This window comes from Macrosteles quadrilineatus, unplaced genomic scaffold (genome assembly GCF_028750875.1).
Source record: "Macrosteles quadrilineatus isolate MER2022 unplaced genomic scaffold, UCM_ALF_1.0 Scaffold_17__1_contigs__length_3442018, whole genome shotgun sequence".
Lineage (NCBI taxonomy): Eukaryota > Metazoa > Arthropoda > Insecta > Hemiptera > Cicadellidae > Macrosteles > Macrosteles quadrilineatus.
The window spans coordinates 1,427,501-1,453,901 of record NW_026542610.1 but is presented as its reverse complement, the minus strand read 5'-3'; the positions used below and the strand labels follow the sequence as shown (position 1 = coordinate 1,453,901).

Below are 26,401 nucleotides of genomic sequence, written 5' to 3'. Positions count from 1 at the left end.
AATTCGAGTGGTGAAATACATTTTAAATTTGCATTTTTCATAGTTTTCTCGATTTGTTAATATCATATTTTACTAGTTTTAAGTCATTTATGTGCTAGGCAGGTGATTTTAAATAGCCAAAGTTAAGAAAAAATGCAAAGCCGCTCTAACTTTTTTTACACCAACAGCCGTTACAATTAAATTACAATCATAAAAAGTAAAACAATTTCTTGGCAATCAAATTCTTGATTTTTTAATATCATATTGAACTATATTTGATCTGTTTGCCCAAAGAAACTTCGAGTAAAAAGGGTAAATGTTCAACAATCATCGCGTCTTCTGACGCCAAAGTGCGTTTATCATTCTTTTAAAGGATTAAAACTTATTTTATTTCTCTTTAAGAAAATTTTCAAATACACATACAGTACTACTCATGATTTGAGTTTTAATTTATGAACAGTAAAATCCATTGGTGATATGGCGGGATTTGAACCCGGGCCCCATGAACCGGAGTCCCGCGCTCTGGTTCGAGTATTATAAAATAACTCGCCTTGTGCTCGCTGGGGGCTCCGCCCCCAGGCCCCCTTTTAATAGTAGCCGTGATGAGAAATTGTCACGGGGGACAGGATGTTGTCTGGAAACATTTTTGCGTAAAAGACGTAGTGATAACTTTGCAGTTGCGAAGTATTTCATAGAGGGGTTGTTAAGTGCAAACCAAACCAGTCTTGACATGTTAGAGTCTCGATGTAGGGCCGGTGCTATGATAAATTAAATTAGCTAAGTCACAACCTCTAAAACTTTCTTCACATCAATAAGCATCGATATAAAGTCTTAGGAGTTAGAGTGAGGTAAAATGGCTCAATCAAATCCTGGTTGAAGTTCGTTCGCTACGCTCACTCACTTTTAGGTTGGAGCTCGTTCGCTGCGCTCACTTGCCTTCAGGTTAGCTCGTTCGCTACGCTCACTCACCTTTAGGTTGGAGCTCGTTCGCTGCGCTCACTTGCCTTCAGGTTAGCTCGTTCGCTACGCTCACTCACTTTTAGGTTGGAGCTCGTTCGCTACGCTCACTCACCTTTTAATTCACCTACTTACATTTAGATCTCGTTTGTGTGTATAAGCATGTTAATTTTCTATAAGGAATACGTTAAAAAAGAGTCAAAAACTACATTTTTGATTGAAAATCCGCCATTTTAAATTTTTTAGTACGTCGAAATTATAGAAGGTGACTCAAGGGACTTTCTTTCCAACGTTAAGACCATAAAAAGTACAAATATATGTACGAAAATCCGTTTTATAAATTAAAAACATCAAAGAAATCAAGAATTTTAACAATTTTTCGAAGTAGAGCGTTTTTTGAAGGTAAAGGAGTAAGATTTTCGATATGACCCCTTCTTAGAGAAAAGTGTCTTGTAGAAAATTTAATTCTGAACCTGCGATTTTCCCTCAAATCGTTTCTAGCTCTTACCGTTTTCGAGCTACAGCAGTTTAAAAAAAACATGTTTTTCCGAAAAAACTAGGGTTTTAAGGGATTTCTTTTGGTGGGTTTCAGTTGGAAAAACTAAATTTCGGGACTTTCTGGGTGGTTTGGTACCCAGACATACCTTAACAAAAAATTTCAGCCCCGTAGATACTCTAGAAGTGACAGAAATGCTTTTTCTGTCGCCAAACGCCCATATTTCACCTACTGACGTTTACTTCTAGTTTGCTTGTCGTAGCATGTTAATTCTCCATAAGAAATACGTTAAAAAATAATCTTTTTTATTGAAAATCCGCCATTTTGAATTTTTTTTGTAGGTTAAAATTATATAAGGTTACTCTAGGGACATTCCTTTCAACGTTGGGAGCATAAAAAGTACAAATATACGAACGAAAAGTCGTTTTAAAAATTAAAAACACGTAAAAAAATCGAGCATTTTCACAAATTTTGGAAGTAGGGCGTTTTTTTAAGGTGAAGGAGTGCGATTTTCGAAAAACGCTTAATAGTGTCTTGTAGAAAATTTCATTCCAAACTCACGATTTTTCCTCAAATCGAATCTAGCTCTTACCGTTTTCGAGCTACAGCTGTTTTAAAAAAACGTGTTTTTTCCAAAAACCGGGATTTTAATGGAATTTTTTTGGGGGGGTTGAATTTTGAAAATGGGGTTTTTACGAATTTCACCGGTAACGTAAGATCCCATAGTGCAATACTACGCAAATTCCAAGTCTCTAGCACGTTTCTAAACGGTTCAGATGAGCGTACGAAAGTCGGTATTTTTCAATGTTATTTCCCGTAAGAATAACATGGGGGGGAAATTGTTAATTTAGGGGGGGTTGAAAGGGGAAATTGCTACTTTTCGGGATTTTCCCGGGGGTTTGGGCACTAGACCTACAAAACACCGAAAATTTCAACTCTCTAGCTCGTCTAGAAGTGCCCAAACATTAGTATACCTGATCAGTCAGTTACACATCGGGCTGTATAGTTAATTAGACTCGCCTTGTGCTCGCTGGGGGCTCCGCCCCCAGGCCCCCTTTTAATAGTAGCCGTGATGAGAAATTGTCACGGGGGACAGGATGTTGTCTGGAAACATTTTTGCGTAAAAGACGTAGTGATAACTTTGCAGTTGCGAAGTATTTCATAGAGGGGTTGTTAAGTGCAAACCAAACCAGTCTTGACATGTTAGAGTCTCGATGTAGGGCCGGTGCTATGATAAATTAAATTAGCTAAGTCACAACCTCTAAAACTTTCTTCACATCAATAAGCATCGATATAAAGTCTTAGGAGTTAGAGTGAGGTAAAATGGCTCAATCAAATCCTGGTTGAAGTTCGTTCGCTACGCTCACTCACTTTTAGGTTGGAGCTCGTTCGCTGCGCTCACTTGCCTTCAGGTTAGCTCGTTCGCTACGCTCACTCACCTTTAGGTTGGAGCTCGTTCGCTGCGCTCACTTGCCTTCAGGTTAGCTCGTTCGCTACGCTCACTCACTTTTAGGTTGGAGCTCGTTCGCTACGCTCACTCACCTTTTAATTCACCTACTTACATTTAGATCTCGTTTGTGTGTATAAGCATGTTAATTTTCTATAAGGAATACGTTAAAAAAGAGTCAAAAACTACATTTTTGATTGAAAATCCGCCATTTTAAATTTTTTAGTACGTCGAAATTATAGAAGGTGACTCAAGGGACTTTCTTTCCAACGTTAAGACCATAAAAAGTACAAATATATGTACGAAAATCCGTTTTATAAATTAAAAACATCAAAGAAATCAAGAATTTTAACAATTTTTCGAAGTAGAGCGTTTTTTGAAGGTAAAGGAGTAAGATTTTCGATATGACCCCTTCTAAGAGAAAAGTGTCTTGTAGAAAATTTAATTCTGAACCTGCGATTTTCCCTCAAATCGTTTCTAGCTCTTACCGTTTTCGAGCTACAGCAGTTTAAAAAAAACATGTTTTTCCGAAAAAAACTAGGGTTTTAAGGGATTTCTTTTGGTGGGTTTCAGTTGGAAAAACTAAATTTCGGGACTTTCTGGGTGGTTTGGTACCCAGACATACCTTAACAAAAAATTTCAGCCCCGTAGATACTCTAGAAGTGACAGAAATGCTTTTTCTGTCGCCAAACGCCCATATTTCACCTACTGACGTTTACTTCTAGTTTGCTTGTCGTAGCATGTTAATTCTCCATAAGAAATACGTTAAAAAATAATCTTTTTTATTGAAAATCCGCCATTTTGAATTTTTTTTGTAGGTTAAAATTATAGAAGGTTACTCTAGGGACATTCCTTTCAACGTTGGGAGCATAAAAAGTACAAATATACGAACGAAAAGTCGTTTTAAAAATTAAAAACACGTAAAAAAATCGAGCATTTTCACAAATTTTGGAAGTAGGGCGTTTTTTTAAGGTGAAGGAGTGCGATTTTCGAAAAACGCTTAATAGTGTCTTGTAGAAAATTTCATTCCAAACTCACGATTTCTCCTCAAATCGAATCTAGCTCTTACCGTTTTCGAGCTACAGCTGTTTTAAAAAAACGTGTTTTTTCCAAAAACCGGGATTTTAATGGAATTTTTTTGGGGGGGTTGAATTTTGAAAATGGGGTTTTTACGAATTTCACCGGTAACGTAAGATCCCATAGTGCAATACTACGCAAATTCCAAGTCTCTAGCACGTTTCTAAACGGTTCAGATGAGCGTACGAAAGTCGGTATTTTTCAATGTTATTTCCCGTAAGAATAACATGGGGGGGAAATTGTTAATTTAGGGGGGGTTGAAAGGAGAAATTGCTACTTTTCGGGATTTTCCCGGGGGTTTGGGCACTAGACCTACAAAACACCGAAAATTTCAAGTCTCTAGCTCGTCTAGAAGTGCCCAAACATTAGTATACCTGATCAGTCAGTTACACATCGGGCTGTATAGTTAATTAGACTCGCCTTGTGCTCGCTGGGGGCTCCGCCCCCAGGCCCCCTTTTAATAGTAGCCGTGATGAGAAATGTTCACGGGGGACAGGATGTTGTCCGGAAACATTTTTTGTGCGGAAAAATTTTTGCTTAAAAGACGTAGTGATAACTTGGCAGTTGCGAAGTATTCCATAGTAGTGCAAACCTAACCAGTCTTTACATGTTAGAGTCTCGATGAAGAATGGACCCCTTGCGCAGTAAAAATCACCAAAAATAGGGAAAAAAGGTAAAATTTCAGGTTTAAACACAAATTTGGGGTGGAGATGGGAAAAAAATTAAACTAAACGCATGGCTCAATCATATCCTGGTTGAAGTTCGTTCGCTACGCTCACTCACCTTTAAATTGGAGCTCGTTCGCTGCGCTCACTTGCCATCAGGTTAGCTCGTTCGCTGCGCTCACTTGCCTTCAGGTTAGTTCGTTCGCTACGCTCACTCACTTTTAGGTTGGAGCTCGTTCGCTGCGCTCACTTGCCTTCAGGTTAGCTCGTTCGCTACGCTCACTCACTTTTAGGTTGGAGCTCGTTCGCTGCGCTCACTTGCCTTCAGGTTAGCTCGTTCGCTACGCTCACTCACCTTTAGGTTGGAGCTCGTTCGCTGCGCTCACTTGCCTTCAGGTTAGCTCGTTCGCTACGCTCACTCACCTTTAAGTTAGAGCTCGTTCGCTGCGCTCACTTGCCTCCAGGTTAGCTCGTTCTCTACGCTCATTCACCTTTAGGTTGGAGCTCGTCCGCTGCGCTCACTTGCCTTCAGGTAAGCTCGTTCGCTACGCTCACTTACCTTTTGGCTAAAAATTGGCTATTGTCATGAATTTAAAAAAAATTAATCGGGATGAAAGAGAGGGGGTTGGAATGGGATTGGAATACGTTAAGAAATCGTTAAAAACTACCTTTTTGATTGAAAACCCGCCATTTTTAATTTTTTTAGTACGTTCAAATTATAGAAGGTAACTCAAGGGACTTTGTTTTCAACGTTGGGTCCATAAAAAGTAAAAATATATGTACGAAAAGTCATTTTAAAAATTAAAAACACTTAAAAAATCAAAAGTTTTTAAAATTTTAGGAAGTAAGGCGTTTTTTTAAGGTGAAGGAGTCAGATTTTCGATATGACCCCTTCTCTGATAAAAGTGTCTTGTAGAAAATTTAATTCTGAACCTACGATTTTCCCTCAAATCGTTTCTAGCTCTTACCGTTTTCGAGCTACAGCAGTTTTAAAAAAACATGTTTTTCCCAAAAAAAAATGGGTTTCTAAGGATTTCTTTTGGTGGGTTTCAGTTGGAAAAACTAAATTTTGGGACTTTCTGGGTGGTTTGGTATCCAGACAACCTTCAGAAAAAATTTCAGCTCCGTAGCTACTCTAGAAGTGACAAAAATGTTTTTTTCTGTCGCCAAACGCCCATATTTCACCTACTCACGATTACTTCTAGTTTGCTTGTCGTTGCATGTTAATTCTCCATAAGAAATACGTTAAAAAACGATCTTTTTTATTGAAAATCCGCCATTTTGAATTTTTTTTCGTAGGTTAAAATTATAGAAGGGCACTCTAGGGACATTCCTTTCAACGTTGGGAGCATTAAAAGTAGAAATATATGTGCGAAAAGTCGTTTTAAAAATTAAAAACACTTAAAAAAATCAAGAATTTTTACAATTTTTGGAAGTAGAGCGTTTTTTGAAGGTGAAGGAGTGCGAATTTCGATATGACGCCTTCTCAGACAAAACTGTCTTGTAGAAAATTTAATTGCGAACTCACGATTTTTCCTCAAATCGATTCTAGCTCTTACGGTTTTCGAGCTACAGCTGTTTTAAAAAAACATGTTTTTCCCAAAAAAGGGCGTTTTTAATGGAATTTTTTTGGGGGGGTTGCAATTTTAAAATGTAACTTTTTGGGATTTTCCTGGTGGTCTGGGACCCATACGGACCTCCACCGAAAATTTCAGCTCCCTAGCTACTCTAGAAGTGCCCAAAGATTTGTATACCTGATGAATCAGTCAGTCAGTTACACAAGCGGCTGTATAGTTATATGGACTCGCCTTGTGCTCGCTGGGGGCTCCGCCCCCAGGCCCCCTTTTAATAGTAGCCGTGATGAGAAATGTTCACGGGGGACAGGATGTTGTCCGGAAACATTTTTTGTGCGGAAAAATTTTTGCTTAAAAGACGTAGTGATAACTTGGCAGTTGCGAAGTATTCCATAGTAGTGCAAACCTAACCAGTCTTTACATGTTAGAGTCTCGATGAAGAATGGACCCCTTGCGCAGTAAAAATCACCAAAAATAGGGAAAAAAGGTAAAATTTCAGGTTTAAACACAAATTTGGGGTGGAGATGGGAAAAAAATTAAACTAAACGCATGGCTCAATCATATCCTGGTTGAAGTTCGTTCGCTACGCTCACTCACCTTTAAATTGGAGCTCGTTCGCTGCGCTCACTTGCCATCAGGTTAGCTCGTTCGCTGCGCTCACTTGCCTTCAGGTTAGTTCGTTCGCTACGCTCACTCACTTTTAGGTTGGAGCTCGTTCGCTGCGCTCACTTGCCTTCAGGTTAGCTCGTTCGCTACGCTCACTCACTTTTAGGTTGGAGCTCGTTCGCTGCGCTCACTTGCCTTCAGGTTAGCTCGTTCGCTACGCTCACTCACCTTTAGGTTGGAGCTCGTTCGCTGCGCTCACTTGCCTTCAGGTTAGCTCGTTCGCTACGCTCACTCACCTTTAAGTTAGAGCTCGTTCGCTGCGCTCACTTGCCTCCAGGTTAGCTCGTTCTCTACGCTCATTCACCTTTAGGTTGGAGCTCGTCCGCTGCGCTCACTTGCCTTCAGGTAAGCTCGTTCGCTACGCTCACTTACCTTTTGGCTAAAAATTGGCTATTGTCATGAATTTAAAAAAAATTAATCGGGATGAAAGAGAGGGGGTTGGAATGGGATTGGAATACGTTAAGAAATCGTTAAAAACTACCTTTTTGATTGAAAACCCGCCATTTTTAATTTTTTTAGTACGTTCAAATTATAGAAGGTAACTCAAGGGACTTTGTTTTCAACGTTGGGTCCATAAAAAGTAAAAATATATGTACGAAAAGTCATTTTAAAAATTAAAAACACTTAAAAAATCAAAAGTTTTTAAAATTTTAGGAAGTAAGGCGTTTTTTTAAGGTGAAGGAGTCAGATTTTCGATATGACCCCTTCTCTGATAAAAGTGTCTTGTAGAAAATTTAATTCTGAACCTACGATTTTCCCTCAAATCGTTTCTAGCTCTTACCGTTTTCGAGCTACAGCAGTTTTAAAAAAACATGTTTTTCCCAAAAAAAAAATGGGTTTCTAAGGATTTCTTTTGGTGGGTTTCAGTTGGAAAAACTAAATTTTGGGACTTTCTGGGTGGTTTGGTATCCAGACAACCTTCAGAAAAAATTTCAGCTCCGTAGCTACTCTAGAAGTGACAAAAATGTTTTTTTCTGTCGCCAAACGCCCATATTTCACCTACTCACGATTACTTCTAGTTTGCTTGTCGTTGCATGTTAATTCTCCATAAGAAATACGTTAAAAAACGATCTTTTTTATTGAAAATCCGCCATTTTGAATTTTTTTTCGTAGGTTAAAATTATAGAAGGGCACTCTAGGGACATTCCTTTCAACGTTGGGAGCATTAAAAGTAGAAATATATGTGCGAAAAGTCGTTTTAAAAATTAAAAACACTTAAAAAAATCAAGAATTTTTACAATTTTTGGAAGTAGAGCGTTTTTTGAAGGTGAAGGAGTGCGAATTTCGATATGACGCCTTCTCAGACAAAACTGTCTTGTAGAAAATTTAATTGCGAACTCACGATTTTTCCTCAAATCGATTCTAGCTCTTACGGTTTTCGAGCTACAGCTGTTTTAAAAAAACATGTTTTTCCCAAAAAAGGGCGTTTTTAATGGAATTTTTTTGGGGGGGTTGCAATTTTAAAATGTAACTTTTTGGGATTTTCCTGGTGGTCTGGGACCCATACGGACCTCCACCGAAAATTTCAGCTCCCTAGCTACTCTAGAAGTGCCCAAAGATTTGTATACCTGATGAATCAGTCAGTCAGTTACACAAGCGGCTGTATAGTTATATGGACTCGCCTTGTGCTCGCTGGGGGCTCCGCCCCCAGGCCCCCTTTTAATAGTAGCCGTGATGAGAAATTGTCACGGGGGACAGGATGTTGTCCGGAAACATTTTTGCGTAAAAGACGTAGGGATAACTTGGCAGTTGCGAAGTATTCCATAGGGGGGTTGTTAAGTGCAAACCAAACCAGTCCTGACATGTTAGAGTCTCGATGTAGGGCCGGTGGTATGATGAATTAAATTTGCTAAGTCACAACCTCTAAAACTTTCTTCACATCAATAAGCATCGATAAAAAGTCTTAGGAGTTAGAGTGAGGTAAAATAATATTTTAAAATAATCTTAGGCCCCCTTCGGGGGCGGGGGGTTGGTAAAAATTATCGGCATGAAGAATGGACCCCTTGCGCAGTAAAAATCGCCAAAAAAAGGGAAAATAAGGTCAAATTTCAGGTTTAAACACGAATTTGGGGGTGGAGATGGGAAAAAAATTAAACTAAACGCATGGCTCAATCAAATCCTGGTTGAAGTTCGTTCGCTACGCTCACTCACCTTTAGGTGGAGCTCGTTCGCTGCGCTCACTCACCTTTAGGTTGGAGCTCGTTCGCTGCGCTCACTTGCCTTCAGGTTAGCTCGTTCGCTACGCTCACTCACTTTTAGGTTGGAGCTCGTTCGCTGCGCTCACTTGCCTTCAGGTAAGCTCGTTCGCTACGCTCACTCACCTTTAGGTTGGAGCTCGTTCGCTGCGCTCACTTGCCTTAAGTTTAGCTCGTTCGCTACGCTCACTCACCTTTTGGTTGCAAATTAGCTGTTGTCATAAATTTAAAAAAATAATAGTGCTGCACCCTGTTGCTAATGGTAAAATTTTATTAATGGGGACGAAAGAGGGGGGGATTAAAATGGGATTGGTCTAAATATCCATCATTCACCTACTTACATTTAGATCTCGTTTGCGTGTATAAGCATGTTAATTTCCTATAAGGAATACGTGTAATTCCAAGGACACAACTATCGAAATGGGGTTTTTTGAGGGGGTTGGAGTATAGATAGGTGAAAGGCGCCATGGAACAAAATGTACACCATAACATTTTGTATACAAAACATTTGTTTGTTTAGATATAATCTTGCGTTTATTTAATTTTTAATTGACGAGAATCTTCAAAATCGGGATTTTTTATTTTAACTGAAATTATCCCCCCAATTTTGAGGGTTAAGTAGGGTGAGTGAAAATTCCGAAATCGGTTTAGGATGAGCATTAGGCATATTAAAAAGCAAGTAATAGGTCAAACGTACCCAAAACGGATTTTAACCTACTCCAGGGCAGCCAACCCCCCAAAAAACAAGGAAAAATGGCAAAATTTCAAGTTTAGGCATGAATTTGGGGGTGAAGGAGTGAAGATGGAAAAAAATGTTAAATTACAAAGTTGTAGATCGTAAAAAAATTCGTATTAAGGTGGTCTCTGTTACTTGATCAGACCTACGGTTGAGCCACAACGGACGTTTGAACAAAAAAAGATGATGAAAAATTCCAAAATTTTGTGTTTAGAGCAAAATATACGGGGGAAGGGGTGGAGATAGAAAGAAACTTTATATTATAAAATTGTAGCTCGTTTAATTCTAAATACAGTAAGTGTGCTCCGTTTTTTGATTAGACCAACGGTTTAAGCACAATAAACGTTTTAAAAAAACACCTTTTTCGCACTTTTCAAAAATCCGCCATTTTGAATTTTTTTAGGGGGGTTAAAATTTGAAAATGTCACTTTTGGCAAATTTCCTGGTGGTTTAAGAACGTAACCTAAAATCGTGCCAAGTTTCAACCCCGTAGCTATTCTAGAAGTGGGTAAAGATTTGTATCCCTGATGAGTCAATGAGTGAGTCAGTTACACATCGGGTTGTATATAATATAGACTCGCCTTGTGCTCGCTGGGGGCTCCGCCCCCAGGCCCCCTTTTAATAGTAGCCGTGATGAGAAATTTTCACGGGGGACAGGATGTTGTCCGGAAACATTTTTGCGTAAAAGACGTAGTGATAACTTGGCAGTTGCGAAGTATTCCATAGGGGGGTTGTTTGGTGCAAACCAAACCAGTCTTGACATGTTAGAGTCTCGATGTAGGGCCGGTGCTATGATAAAATAAATTTGCTAAGTCACAACCTCTAAAACTTTCTTCACATAAATAAGCATCGATATAAAGTCTTAAAAGTTAGAGTGAGGTAAAATAATATTTTAAAATAATCTTAGGCGGGGAGTTGGTAAAAATTATCGGCATGAAGAATAGACCCCTTTCACAGTAAAAATCACCAAAAATAGGGAAAATAAGGTAAAATTTCAGGTTTAAAAACGAATTTGGGGTGGAGATGGGAAAAAAATTAAACTAAACGCATGGCTCAATCAAATCCTGGTAGAAGTTCGTTCGCTACGCTCACTCACCTTTAGGTTGGAGCTCGTTCGCTGCGCTCACTTGCCTTCAGATTAGCTCGTTCGCTACGCTCACTCACCTTTAGGTTGGAGCTCGTTCGCTGCGCTCACTTGCCTTCAGGTTAGCTCGTTCGCTACGCTCACTCACCTTAAGGTTGGAGCTCGTTCGCTACGCTCACTCACCTTTAGGTTGGAGCTCGTTCGCTGCGCTCACTTGCCTTCAGGTTAGCTCGTTCGCTACGCTCACTCACTTTTAGGTTGGAGCTCGTTCGCTGCACTCACTTGCTTTCACTTGGTTATTAAGACTTTAATATGCTTGAAATGCCATTTTATTTCCCGCATGCTAATTCTCTATTTGTTTAACATTGGGGATATTTTAAATCATGGGGGGGGTGTTGAAATGAGAAAATAACAATTTTAATAATATTTAAGGTAATTTGAACCGAATACCAACACCGCTAAAAATTCCAATGTTCTATCGCTAATATGAGTGTGTAATTCCAAGGACACAACTATCGAAATGGGGTTTTTTGAGGGGGTTGGAGTATAGATAGGTGAAAGGCGCTATGGAACAAAATGTACACCATAAAATTTTGTATACAAAACATTTGTTTGTTTATATATAATCTTGCGTTTATATAATTTTTAATTGACGAGAATCTTCAAAATCGGTATTTTTTATTTTAACAAAAATTATCCCCCCAATTTTGAGGGTTAAGTATGGTGAGTGAAAATTCCGAAATCGGTTTAGGATAAACTTTAGGCATATTTAAAAACAAGTAATAGGTCAAACGTACCAAAAACGGATTTTAACCTACTCCAGGGCAGCCAACCCCCCAAAAAACAAGGAAAAATGGCAAAATTTCAAGTTTAAGCATGAATTTGGGGGTGAAGGAGTTAAGATGGAAAAAAATGTTAAATTACAAAGTTGTAGATCGTCAAAAGTTAGTACGTAAAGGTTCTCTCTGTTTCTTGACCAGACCAACGGTTGAGCCGCAACCGACGTTTAAACAAAAAAACATGATGAAAAATTCCAAAATTTTGTGTTTAGAGCGAAATATAGGGGGGAAGGGGTGGAGATAGAAAGAAACTTTATATTATGAAATTGTAGCTCGTTTAATTTTAAATACAGTAAGTGTGCTCCGTTTTTTGATTAAACCAACGGTTTAAGCACAATAAATGTTTTAAAAAAACGTCTTTTTCGCACTTTTCAAAAATCCGCCATTTTGAATTTTTTTAGGGGGGTTAAAATTTGAAAATGTGACTTTTGACAATTTTACTGGTGGTTTAAGACCGATACCTAAATTCGTGCCAAATTTCAACCCCGTAGCTATTCTAGAAGTGGGTAAGAATTTGTATACCTGATGAGTCAATGAGTGAGTCAGTTACACAAGGGGCTGTATAAAAATGTACACCATAAAATTTTGTATACAAAACATTTGTTTGTTTATATATAATCTTGCGTTTATATAATTTTTAATTGACGAGAATCTTCAAAATCGGTATTTTTTATTTTAACAAAAATTATCCCCCCAATTTTGAGGGTTAAGTATGGTGAGTGAAAATTCCGAAATCGGTTTAGGATAAACTTTAGGCATATTTAAAAACAAGTAATAGGTCAAACGTACCAAAAACGGATTTTAACCTACTCCAGGGCAGCCAACCCCCCAAAAAACAAGGAAAAATGGCAAAATTTCAAGTTTAAGCATGAATTTGGGGGTGAAGGAGTTAAGATGGAAAAAAATGTTAAATTACAAAGTTGTAGATCGTCAAAAGTTAGTACGTAAAGGTTCTCTCTGTTTCTTGACCAGACCAACGGTTGAGCCGCAACCGACGTTTAAACAAAAAAACATGATGAAAAATTCCAAAATTTTGTGTTTAGAGCGAAATATAGGGGGGAAGGGGTGGAGATAGAAAGAAACTTTATATTATGAAATTGTAGCTCGTTTAATTTTAAATACAGTAAGTGTGCTCCGTTTTTTGATTAAACCAACGGTTTAAGCACAATAAATGTTTTAAAAAAACGTCTTTTTCGCACTTTTCAAAAATCCGCCATTTTGAATTTTTTTAGGGGGGTTAAAATTTGAAAATGTGACTTTTGACAATTTTACTGGTGGTTTAAGACCGATACCTAAATTCGTGCCAAATTTCAACCCCGTAGCTATTCTAGAAGTGGGTAAGAATTTGTATACCTGATGAGTCAATGAGTGAGTCAGTTACACAAGGGGCTGTATATAATATAGATACACAATACAAGTATGGCAACAAATAAAAACAAGGACAAACGAATTCTAAAATACAAGTCGTCCTTGTGTAAATTACCCACCTTTGAACGTACTATTGGTAAATAAATATGACTTTCCTCTTAATAGGTTCCTAATATTACGGTTAGAATTTAACTTTTTAATTTTCGTAGCATGATGAAGTCTAATTTTTAAATAGTCAATTGATATTTCTGTTACCAAATCTTCCAGTAACGCATACAACGCAGTATGAGAGGGGGGCGGGAGAGTAGCGCTGCCACCCCTCCTCCCCAGTACGCTGGCTTCAACGAAACTACAGCGTGTCCTCTCCTTAATGTTTAATCCTCCTAGGTTTACACCAAAGTTGACAACAAAAAGCTTACAACTAAATGTTGCTCTGAACTAATTTGAGAAATTAGTGGACGATTATTTGTGGAAAACCAAAAGTTGCTCCTCACTGATTTAGAGCAACTAGTGGAAAACTTGTTGCCAGAAGAATTGGTTACCGCCCGACGTCACACCCGGGGTCCGTGGAGGGGCCAGGGGGAACAGTTCCCCACTAGTTTTCCACAAGCTGCTTGCGCAAAGCGCGTATTAACTAGTCTTCCACTTTTGTGTAAAATTCCTTTGATATTTACCGATTCTCTACGGGAAACCAAAATTTAGTGGAAATCTTTTCCCTGCTTTAGTGGATGACAGAAAAAGTCGCTGTATTTTGTACAAAAGGCAACTAGTTTGTTAGTTTCCAGTTTCCACAACTAATGGAAAACTTAGTGGAAGACTTTGGTGTGATCGCGGCCAAACTTTGCACTTTTATTTGTACACTCAACTCGCAAAAGTCGCATATTATTATGCATATCTTTACGATTCATATATTTCTTGTCATAACTTCTATTGTTATTTTTTCACAAGTGTACCCTAGAAAGTTTACAATTATTCATACTGCAGGAAATTATAGAATCTCCTACTCCTCTACATTCGTGTTCTAGTTGAAATTGCAACCTGTTTGTTTTATATCATTGACTTTTGAATACTGAAATAGAAATTTTATAGACCATATTGCCAATAATTTATCCAATTATATTTTCTTTACTATTAATTTCGTCAGGGTTGGTAAGACATTAAAATGCTATAGCTTCTTAAAATAAGCTCCCAGTTGGTGTGCTTGACAGAAATCGGTAATTTATTTACACCATATCACTCTGTCAGTAGCTCTTCAACTACGTTCATTTTTATTAGAGTGGCTACAACTTGTAACTATTTTCTTAGTCAAAGCGTGTAGTAAAGTTTTCCACCAATTTGATAACCATAACCATGTGTTGGGTGACTTGACTGGTACAGACTACAGCTACATCAGCCAGCTGTCAGACAGATGTACAGATGGTAGCTCCAGGGGTGTTTTTGTGTTCACACTTATCTCCACCCTCTCCCTCCCACTCCTCCCACTCGTGTACCTGCCTCGGGCAACATGAGGGCGGATTAAAGTTCAGTTTTTCAATTTCTTTTGAGATTTTACAATCTTTTTTACTTTAATAAACACTTTACCAAGGCACCTGCGTACCACATCTTGTATAAGGGTTTTAACCCTTCCAGGGCTAAATTAAATGAAGGGCTGGAGCTTAATTATTTTTGGCAAAAAATCAAAAACTAAAGTGGTTGTGTTTTGTATTTATTTCACTTGAAATAATTCATGGATCATAAAAAGATTTTCCTTAGGGCTGAACTAATTTTTGTACAAAAGTTATGAAGAATTTGATTTGACGGATATATCCGTCCGCCGCCCTCAGTGATAATCACAAAATATGAACACTGCCAATAATCTTGACTATTCTTGTGGGCCAAAGACGGATATATCCGTCAACCTTAGGCTATTCCTTCCCTTGTTTTATTTTTTATCCATAAAAACTTATCTATAATTCTGAAGTAAATCTAAACCACTCAGTTCAACTCCCGTGTCCTCAATCCCATTCCCCGCCAAGACTTCCACTACGTAAAGACTGTTCTTCAGGTTCATCATATCCATCACATTCCATATTATTATTTTCACTGCCAAGTATAAAACCCCCCTCAGACATACTTTTATTAAGCATCTCAATTTTATCTTCAAATTTCAGATCGTTTGCATTAGTAACTTAAGCTCAAAACATAAAAATAATGTACCAAACATAAAATGTAAACATCACTTACTATCAACCATGTGTGAAGTGACAGCAATATTTACTTACGCACACTCTATGGTGCAAAATAGCCGAAACTGATGCGGCAATTATTATTGCCAACCACAAAAACAAAATAACCCATTTATAATGCAGTGTAATGTTTATTACCATATTATAAACATTGTATATCAATTCGTTTTTTGGACGGATATATCCGTCATTATCCCAGAAAAGAAATTTCTAGGGACGGATATATCCGTTTTCAGCCCGGAAAGTAAACAAAGATTGACGGATATATCCGTCCATAGCCCTGGAAGGGTTAAGAGAATCTTTGATTAAGATCGTTTTATTGTTAGTTCTGTCCGGTGCCGCTAGATCGTGATTTTGTATGGTAGAATGTAGTGGATGTTTTTGTTCTGTGTATCTTTGTTATTGACTAAGAACAGATAGTACTTTTTTTCACCGAAAGACGCATCTTCAAGTCAGTACTGCAGTATGTTAATCAACTTTTCACCCTACCACGGCACAATCATTGACCATGGTGGCTGTGCCATTCCACAACATTACTCTATGGGCGGTACTCTATGTCCAGAGAAGCGAGTAAATACTTGACGCGCACGCTATCTATGGTGAAATTAAACAACCATTACAACATTACTGTACTGGCGTGAGGTGCCGCTCTGAAGTACACGGTATTTGTTTAATTTCAAGCTACATTGAGCTGTGATCTGTGATAGTAGATAGCCCGTGGTGGTCGGCGTCTTGCTCTAAACTGTGTAATATGATATGCGTGAAAGTAAGATAACTTACTGAGTTGAGTGCATTATGGCTAAAATGGAATCATTAATCCAAATTATTGTGAGCAACTGCTTTTACTCAAATAGTGCATAGCCTCTTGTAGTGTGATACCGGTGATACTAAGGAAGTCCATTTCGTATACACTAAAATATAAGTTTTGTGTTATGCCAGTTTAAATTATATAAATATCCTTTTGTTTCTTGAGTTCTTTAAGTCATAGTTTTTATAAACCCTGTACAAAAGCTCGCGAAATGTATTTGGTGAATACAAACTATTAGCTCAAGAACGCAGGCAAAAATAGTACATTTTTCACAAGTACATGTTTTACACAGTAAAGTGACTCTTTTCGACCCGAGCAAAAGTTTTGGAAAATTAATGAGAATTGCAAAAAACACTTTTTGCCCGTATGATGAATTATATTTTTCGTCATATTGCAACAAACTAAATAGTTAGAAAACGAAAATACTTCAAAGATAACCTAAAACACGACTTTCAACTTGTTTTCAGTTTTGCTAATGCAGACAAGCAATAAACTACAACCGATTGAATCAATCGATACATAATTTCGATACTTGTGATTGCTTACAATCGACAGCCAAATTTATCAATGTACAGGCACTTTAATTAGGTTTGTTTGATATATTTTATATCCATTGTCATCCAGTAGTAATAATTATCCATACGCCACTAATTGCCTATTATGGAATAAAATATAAAGCTGTTTCCTGGGTTTAAAAAAAAATTACATAATGCAGTTTTTATGATGATTGTCTATTAGTTTTACCACCTTTTTAAAATCTCATGGTCGTTTGCTAGTTAGGCATTAGTTGGTTCAAATGAGTACCTTCTAACATGTACATAATTTTATGGCTGATACTATGAAAATAAACAATAATGATCTAATTAAGACGAACTGGACAAAGATATATAGCCATTGACTGACTACATAAATATTGAGTATAGTCTATGATAAAGCTTATATATCACGAGCAAGTTAAAGTTTGCTCGCGCCTTCCATGTCGGATGCAATACAGCTACACAAGTGTACTGCAAACAGCATGAATGTAAACTCAGGCACTCTTCAATGTAGAAGCACAGCTATGCTATTTTATATTTAATGTTTTTTATTTAATTGCAATTGCTGTACCACTGTTTATAAGATTTGTAAGGTATCTCATATGTGTAAGATTTTCCAATCTATATATATAAAATCTAATGTATGTTTGTTTGTATGTATGTTTGTCCTTTATGGACTCTGAAACCGCTTGACAGATTGTAATGAAACTTTCAGGTATTATTAAGCATTATTCAAGGATGGTTTGTGTGAAGTTTGGTGCAGATCTGTCAAAAGGGCTCCGCCCCAGTGGCTCTGGAGTTTCCCATGTTAACCTTATGAGTACTCATATTTAAATGGAATTAAAGATTCTTAACAGCTGGTTCAACTAAAGAATTTAATTCTATGATGTTCAATAGCATTAAAAAATTAATAGGTTTACCAACAGGGTGCAGCACTATTATTTTTTCAATTTATGACAACAGCCAATTTGCAACCAAAAGATGAGTGAGCGTAGCGAACGAACTTCAACCTGGAGGCGAGTTAGCGTAGCGAACGAGCTAACCTGAAGGCAAGTGAGCGCAGCGAACAAGCTCCAACCAAGACGTGATTGAGCCATGCGAACGTGCTCATCTTGAAAATGAACGAGCATTTGACATAAAACCACATTAGGACAGGACGACGTCTGTCGGGCCAGCTAGTATTTAATATTTTAAATATTTACCCAGTATGAATAGTTTTGATTTGAGTTATTTTCCTAAGGAAATCTGTATAAAACTGTCTATAAAGGAATATTGTTACTTGTTTGTGTAAAGGTTTAATCAAAAGGTTGGAAGTTAGTTGTTAGTTTTACAGGGAGCTACTATACAATAATAAACAATTAAACGGTATCAGCAAACTGACATATACTTTCTCCCATAAGCTTGTGAACAACATTTGTCATGGGTAAGAGGTGGGAAGTAACTATGATATGTTATAAGAATAAATCACAAAAGTTGCAATAACGTTTGAACCGTAATTGTTACAGCAATGGGATTGCAATATTTTTGTTTAGAATTATATGTACCGTATAGCACAAAACCTGCTTTTTTCCTAAAATCCGATATTTTGTTACTTTATGTGTGTTTCATGGGAAATAACATAAGTTACAATAGAAATAACATAAGTTACAATAACCTTTTAACGGTACGTTAACGGAAATGAGATCTGTAATATTTTGTTAAAAATTTTAAGGACCATAACAAAAAACTAATTACATTTTAGGAACGTAAATGTTACAGCAGATTGCTTTAAAACAAAAACAACTAAACTAGAAGATCTAAATAAAATTTCAGTACATAACATTTTAGGAACGACATTCTTTTACAACTCTGTAAAATGAATGAAAACAATGCCCTCTTATGAAGACAATGGCCACTTGACCATTCTTTGCTAACATCAAGATGGATTGTTCATTCATTTAAGTTCACTACTAGAAACATCTGTGGTTAAATAGTTCAGAAGCTGTTTCTGTTTGTTTTCTATGTAACCCAAGCACTTTTCTCCACTCTCCCCCCCCCCCCCCTCCCGGAAACACCTTTATTCGTTCGGAACTTTCCTGAACTTGATTTCGAGCCTTAGATGCCTCAGACGCTGAATCCAAGTTTAATTTGTTGTGGGGTTATCAATAAATGATGCTACCTTACAAAAAGTGTGTTTTAGATGGTAAAAACCTAAACACGTGAACGACTATGAAAAACATAAATCAAAATCGCACACAAAATTATTACCGTAGTAGGTTTACTGATGATATTTGTTGACAGGTGATCGCTGTGCTATCAAGATATTGGAGAATGTGGCAGAGAACATTGAGGAGATTGAGGAAGAGTACTTGGTGTTGAGAGATCTGAGTCTACATCCCAACATACCTAGCTTCAAGGGACTTTACCTAAAGAGGGGCTCACTCCCTGAGGAGGACCAGCTATGGTTTGTTATGGAGGTAAGGTTTAGTTCATTGCTGGACAGCTGTAAAAAATTTCAGACTATTAAGAGTTAAGGTTGACATTGAGAAAAATTAGTATTAATACCTCTTGGAGGTGATAGTGGAACCTTTGGTGGATAGTGGTGAGTGGAACCTTTGGTCTTCCACCGAGATTTTAATGTAGTTTAATAATTATAGCGTTGAATATGGTGTACACCAGTTGCTTTTTACTTTCTCCCCCTATACCATAGTATATGGAGAAAGTATTGTTTTCGTCAAAATGTTCGAGTTTGAGTTTTGAGTGGATATATTCGTTTTGGGTCCCCCTGGACCCAAAAAAGTGGTTTTCGAAGTGATGTCTGTGTGTGTGCGTGTGTGTGTGTGTGTCTGTGTGTCTGTGTGTCTGTGTGTCTGGATGTGTACAGAGCTAGAGACTACACCTGTGGTCCGATTTCGATGAAATTTGGTATGTAGGTTCTAATCCATGGTATCTCCAGGCGTTTTTTTCATTTTTTTGAAATTTTGATTTTTAATGGGGATTTTCCCATAAAAACCCATAAAAAACCGGAAAAATCGGATATTCTCAAAAATGGCCCGAACGATTTTGATAAAAATTTAGTATGTTGTAGCCCTTTAAATTCTGAACAAAATGGTACAAATCCCATTTCTGTAAAAATTACGGATCAAAAGTTATGGTAAATTATGTTATTTTCCCATAAAAATCCCATAAAATAACGAAAAATAGAATTTTAGACAAAAAAATCCGTTTTTATTTAACATAGTATGTTATGATCCTTACAATTTTGATAGTTTTTCTCATTTCTTAGAAATTTTTATTTTTAATGGGTATTTTCCCATAAAACCCCATAAAATGACGGAAAAAAAAAGATTTTCCCAAAAATGGCCTGAACGATTTCGATAAAAATTTAGTATGTTATAGTTCTTTATATTCTGAACAAAATGGTACAAATCCCATCTCTGTAAAAATTACGGTTCAAAAGTTATTGTAAATTATGTTATTTCCCTATAAAAACCCCATAAAATAACGGAAAATCATATTTTCCCAATATTGGCTCGAACGATTTTGATAAAAATTTAGCATGTTATAGTCCTTTAAATTCTGAAGAAAATCTTACAAATCCCATTTCCGTATATTTACTCTCACCGCTTACACATGATAAAGGTTGTTGACAAACTTATGGGAGAAAGTATGTGTCAGAATGCTGATACCGTTTATTTTATTTTGAGGTACCTTTTATGATTTCAATAATTATTGATATTTATTTCTACTGGATCTAGTGCTTGATCTGTGAGGGAACGCGGTGGAAAGGAGGTCCAGTACCTGGAATGATAAAACGATAAAAGTATTAGCATAAATATATAGGTAAAAACCAAAAAAATTGGTTTCAGTTCTGGCACCTCAATTTTTACAAATCAAGCACTAGATGACCCTCATGCTTTTTTTGATTTTTTTAAACTAACTTTAAAATTAATTCTGTTAGGTGGAACTAATCTATTTCAGAAAATCTTTAGAGTTCCAAGAGCAATTTTTGGAATACCTGAACTTAAGAAGAAAAACCTCAGTGTTAATCCAGAAAAACCAATCTACCTCAAGGATACCCTATACAGAGCAGATTACATAATATTAGTGTAAAGTGTAAGTTCTTCATGGGCCTATTTATACTATTGTCTCACTACACTGAAATAACTCCATATTACTCCGTTGTGAAACTGTCAAATCAAATACATTGATAATGTCTCTACTGGCTCCTTTTTAATATGCCGTGGAATTATTTGTCTGAATGAACACCCTTAGGAATCCCCTGTAATACACTTATTGTTACTAGATGAGAGATAGAAAGATTTTACATTTTAGTTAAAAAAGAGTTCTAAATAAGCTAAAAGTTAGGTAAATGTAAAAATATTTAATTGTAACCAATTCCATTTAAATTGAAGTTACTGCGTATACTACAGTGCCCATAATACAATCGTATATTTCTGTTATTTTTACAGCTTTGCACCGGGGGCTCAGTAACAGATCTTGTCCAAGGGCTCAAGAAAAGAGGAGAAAACTTGAATGAAGAGCAAATTGCTTACATCTTACGGGAAACTGTTGAGGTATGTTTTGGTCAAAGTGTAGTTTTTAAAAATTATTGACTTCCTACGCTTTTTTATAAAACCTTAAAATTATTACTTTGCCAATATACCACTTTCCACAGTCAAAAACATGTGACTTTTTCTACTACAATGCAGATTTACTATAATGCAGATTTTTGAATTCTTGCATTACCGGTACCTTTTTTTGCACAATAAAAATAAGGAAAACAATACACATAAGAGTTTTTAAGTGAATTTTATGATATTGCTCAGCTACGCTCTCTGCTTCACTCTAGCCTTGCCGCTCCACTATGTTTTCACACTATGGCAGGTGCGAAAAGTTTGGTCACACAGGGCCCCACACCTCCAAGCCAACGCCTGAACTGGGTGAAAAAACCAAAAATAAAAAAAATTTTACCAATTTTGGAAAAAGAAAAAGAGGGGAGTGTTAATACTAATGTTATAGCATTTAGATTTTGTTAGTTCTGTTTGGATACTTTTTTTAGTAAGGGCCCCCCTTCTGTATGTTTACATTGCCCCCCCTCCTGCACCTCCCAAGACTGGCTCTGTGTACTTGTAACCGAAGATATACTTGAAAGCTGAATATATTGTGCACTTTTTGCAATTGTGCAAATTTGTTGAAATTGATTTGAATAAAGTCTAACTTAGGTGTTAAGTTTGATTTCCCCGACTCATTTAACATTATAAATTCATCGTATCATATATTGCAAAAACATAGAGTACTTAATAAAATGAAACATTGCAGGCGCTAGTCTATCTCCATGACAACCATTGTATGCATCGAGACATCAAAGGTCACAACATCCTACTAACGGAGGAGGCTCAAGTGAAGCTCGTAGACTTTGGTGTGTCGTCACACCTTGCGGCAACCCTGGGCAGACGGAACACATCTGTGGGAACACCATACTGGATGGCTCCCGAAGTAACTAGACTGATTATATTTTTATTTTCATTTTGATGTTATTTGTTAATCTTTGCGATTGGCGTTTTAAATGTTTTTTTAAGGAACACTTTAAACACTGGTCTTGTTACATGATGTAAACTTTTGTTGGAAAGCATCATTGATGCTGAATGGGAAATAGTCCACTCTGGCACAAGAAACACACGACTTTACATTGTATTGTCCGGATAACAAAGTTTTTCCAGTACTCACTACTCACCTTCAAATGTTGAAGTTTGCTGAATCAATTCCAAACCATGACGTCATTGGGTCAATTTGCTTTCAAGCAAAAAGTCATTGTTACATATAGTAAGCGAGACAAACGTTTGGACTGTTTTCTTACAGAAAGGGTAAACAATTGCAATGGGATGGATAAACAGAAACAAAATAAAATACAAAAATGTTTTATGTTTCACCGTCACTGTCAGCATTTACTACCAAAGATGGTTTGAGTTTAGGATATGTTCTGGTCCAGTTATGAGAGCTAGAGTTCTTTTCCATTCAATTAATCTCTTATTGAACGCTGAGATATTTCTTCTACCTATGCCTTTAAAGTGTATGTGTTGGAAATAACCTTTTTTTTATTTTACCTTTTCTATCTCCATTTGGTCTGAGCTTTTCCCAGCACTTTCAATCATATAGAGAGAGTTTTGCTAAAAGTAGTCTGTGGATCCTATAGGTCCTTAAAGGTTTATAGGGAATTGTAAAGGTGGGTTTAGATTTAAAAGTGTTGACCACAGGAAGATTTTGGTTGTCAAGTTTGAGTTTGTTCTACCAGTCATAGTAACTTTATACCTTCATTATTCCTCTTCTGCCAATCATCATTTGAATCTTAAAACATGTGGTTACCACTAGTATAATGTCTCCTGAAAAACGGTGATGTTTGTTAAAAGGAGTAGAGTGTTCCTACATTATCACTTACGTAATAGGGTTTGTGATGTTAGACCGGTGCAAAACCATCATTTTTACTTTTGTTTGTTTAATTATGGACTGAACTTAACTTGTTCGCTTTTCAGGTGATAGCCTGTGAGCAACAGCTGGACTCGTGGTATGATGCTCGCTGCGACATCTGGTCTCTTGGCATCACTGCTATTGAACTGGCGCAGGTATGTTTCTTTACCTAACCCGCCATGTTAAACTTCCCTATCCCAAGCGTGATGTATACAACTTCCTTACTTCTCGAGTGATGTAAAGTTGAAAAAAACTCACTCGGTGATGTAATGAAACCCATTTAAATAACATTGAGTGGATAACTTAAAAAATATACCTCTATGGAGCCAACGACGTTCAACCCTAGAAATCAGCTGTGTTTGAATTTTATTGTTATGCTTTGAAGAATTTTCCTAACCTAGCTTTTGTTTGTAAATTAACGTTACTGTTATAAGATGAGTGAAATTGATAATGAAGCATATTGCTCGTGACCTCCTGAATATTGTCGGGTCAGGTAAAATCTTGTACGTTACACGTTACGCAAGAGCGTGTTTACATCACTTCGGTGAATTATGCAACTCGCCTTCGCTCGTTGCACAACATTCACCTGCGTGATGTAAAAACGCTCTTACTACACTTGTAAATAGCTATTATTGCATTCTATTTCGTAAGAGTTTTAGGTACCTTTGTAGAATGGAATGGTGCTGTCAGATTATTTGGTCAACATTATCAATGGAAATACCTTGAGTGGTGAACATTTTCTTTACACTCATAATTAGTTATGAATGGAAATTTTATGAACAAAATGCAAAATTCCCCTAACTTTGTTCACTGCGTAAAACAAGACAATGAATGACAGCATTTGACTTACACCATGGGAAAAGTCGTGTAATTGTTTGAGTCATGACCTTCACTCCTAGGCAACTTTTCTATGTCCAAATACTTTATGGAGACCTTAATTTACATAAAACCCTTTGTATCTATATTTTGTATAAACATACTGTACAATATGTAATTTGCCAACTTTTGTCCCTTAGGGTGATCCCCCACTAAGTGACCTACACCCAATGAGAGCGCTGTTCCAAATACCTCGCAATCCTCCACCCCAGCTGGAGCGGACTGATTGTCCCCTACTTGCAGACTTCGTGGCAGAACTACTAGTCAAGGACTTGGAGCAACGACCTTTCGCCAAAGAGGTGCTGCGACATCCACTGATGAAGAAGGGTGCTGTTTGTGCAGCCAAGGTGTGCTAATTAATTGTACATATTGTTGGTGTTTTGATCTTTGTCTTGGATGTGATACTAGAACTAGGACTAGGTTGGATGGACTGCTAGCCAGCGGTGAGCATATGAGAAATGAGTTTGATCCTCAGAAAATCCACAAAAACTGTAGGCTTTAAGACTTCTTTCCTTTATGCGTTTGGAGTTTATTTCAAACAAAATACAACTGGCATAAAAATATTGCTTGTCAAGCATAATAACTGAATTTGCTGACAAAATCTTGTGATTTAGACTACATGCAAGAATGGTGGCTCAAGAAAGAATAATAGTTTTGATAAGTTAGACCACACAGTGCCACCTAGTTTAGGATAAAGGAAGAATATGAATGGAGGAAGAGGTAAAAAGATTCGATAACCTGGATGAGATTGTCATATTTCAATAAATCTTAGATGTAGAATACTTTGTTCTATGTTTTATGCCACTCCTTTACATTTAAAGTAGAAGAAGTGGAATTATACATTGTTCTATGGAAACAAAGTCATAACCTCCAAACAGTACCTAACAATAATTAACCTACCATGTATTTCTTCAGGTGAAAACTGTACTTCAAGCAGAAATCAAACGGCAAAGAGTGAGTGGCCGATGTCATAGACAACCTGAAGTAACAACAAAACATGGAAAACTAAAAACTGATCGGAAACAGATGGCAAGAAAAATGTATGTGGACGATTTGGCAGCACTTGACATTCTGACTGAGGTATGCATAAAGCTTCGATGGTGAATATAATTTATGTTAAATAAGGTGTAGCGTACTGTCTTTCAAAAATACTTTGGGGCAATTCAATTTACAAGATCGGGTTTACTGCTCAAGCATTATCTTTTACACCACATGAGACTTGAGCCAAAGAGTTTGCTTAGCAAAGCAAGATCTGTTCCTGTTAAACACAGATTTCAAAACAGACGCATTGCGATAAAGTATACTAGTACCGGTAACTCTAAAATAGAGGATTAAGAGCATTTTAAATGTTTAAGTTATTCTTTGGTCGATTTGTTCCTAGCATGCTAGTTAACTTTAGCCAAGACTAGCAATTATTTTTATACTCCTAATAAGATCAGATTGGCAAGAATTTTTTTTCTTTGGCGGCCACAGTTGGTAACCTTGAGGACAATTATCCAATTTTGAACCTTAACTGGTACGGTACTTAACTTCAATTCTTTTAAAAGTAAAATATTAAGACAAAATGTCAGTGTTCTGTTACCTTTCATTCTATAAGCTTCTGACCTGGGACTTTTCTCTGGGTAAAATGACCAACCCCCCCCCCCCAATGATTGTTTCAATATTGTTTTGGCATTTCCAGGACTCTATAGTGGAGCAACTTCAGCAGAGGTATGAGATGAACCAGATCTATACCTACATTGGTGACATCCTGGTGGCTGTCAACCCATTCACTGACCTGGGCATGTACTCCCCAAAGGTTAGTTTATCAGGATCAGTTATATTTATATTGTCTATAGGTAATGTTTTAGGAGGTTAGCGACGTCTAGTTTTCCTTTGCCTGTTCTTGCAAAGAACATATGACAAGCAAAGCAAGGTTATACAAATTGCTGGGTTCAAAATGACAAAACAAGCTTGTACATGTTGGTATCCCTGTTTTCTTTACTTCGATTGCCAATCAGCTGATGTACATTGTTGCAACTATGTATATTGATGTTTAGTGTTATCGGGAATTTATTGTAAATAAGACAACATATGGTGTTTCCCAAGCTCGAAGAGTTAAAAGAATACATTTAAAAAAATCATTGGTTTTATGCCAAGAAAGTTGGGAAAGTTAAAAACTAAGTTTCCAGATGTGATTTGAGTAACTAATAAATTATTATTGACTGTTAAAAATTTAAGGAAACCTGATCCATAGTAAATAAAAAATTTAAAAAAACCATCAATCTACAACACACTATATTTGAGCTTGTGAAAACATTATATTGAGTCTTGCTTACAATAAATTCACAAAAACACTAAACCTCATTGATAACTATGCAACAATGCATATCAGCTGACCAACAATGAAGAATACAGGGATACCAAAGCCTGTTTTGTCATTAAAC

General features: G+C 36.9%; 1 protein-coding gene across 5 annotated transcripts in view; it reads left to right on the top strand.

The window, feature by feature from the left end:
* LOC129005178 (myosin-IIIb-like) overlaps positions 1-26,401 on the top strand; it is a 101,772-nt gene that overhangs the window by 48,764 nt on the left and 26,607 nt on the right. For all 5 annotated transcript variants that reach the window (XM_054434004.1, XM_054434003.1, XM_054434005.1 and 2 more), the window contains 7 exons: positions 18,933-19,108; positions 21,104-21,208; positions 21,954-22,130; positions 23,165-23,254; positions 24,116-24,322; positions 24,891-25,055; positions 25,657-25,773. In XM_054434004.1, the coding sequence (XP_054289979.1) occupies positions 18,933-19,108; positions 21,104-21,208; positions 21,954-22,130; positions 23,165-23,254; positions 24,116-24,322; positions 24,891-25,055; positions 25,657-25,773 (1,037 nt within the window). The remainder of the gene's footprint in view (positions 1-18,932; positions 19,109-21,103; positions 21,209-21,953; positions 22,131-23,164; positions 23,255-24,115; positions 24,323-24,890; positions 25,056-25,656; positions 25,774-26,401) is intronic.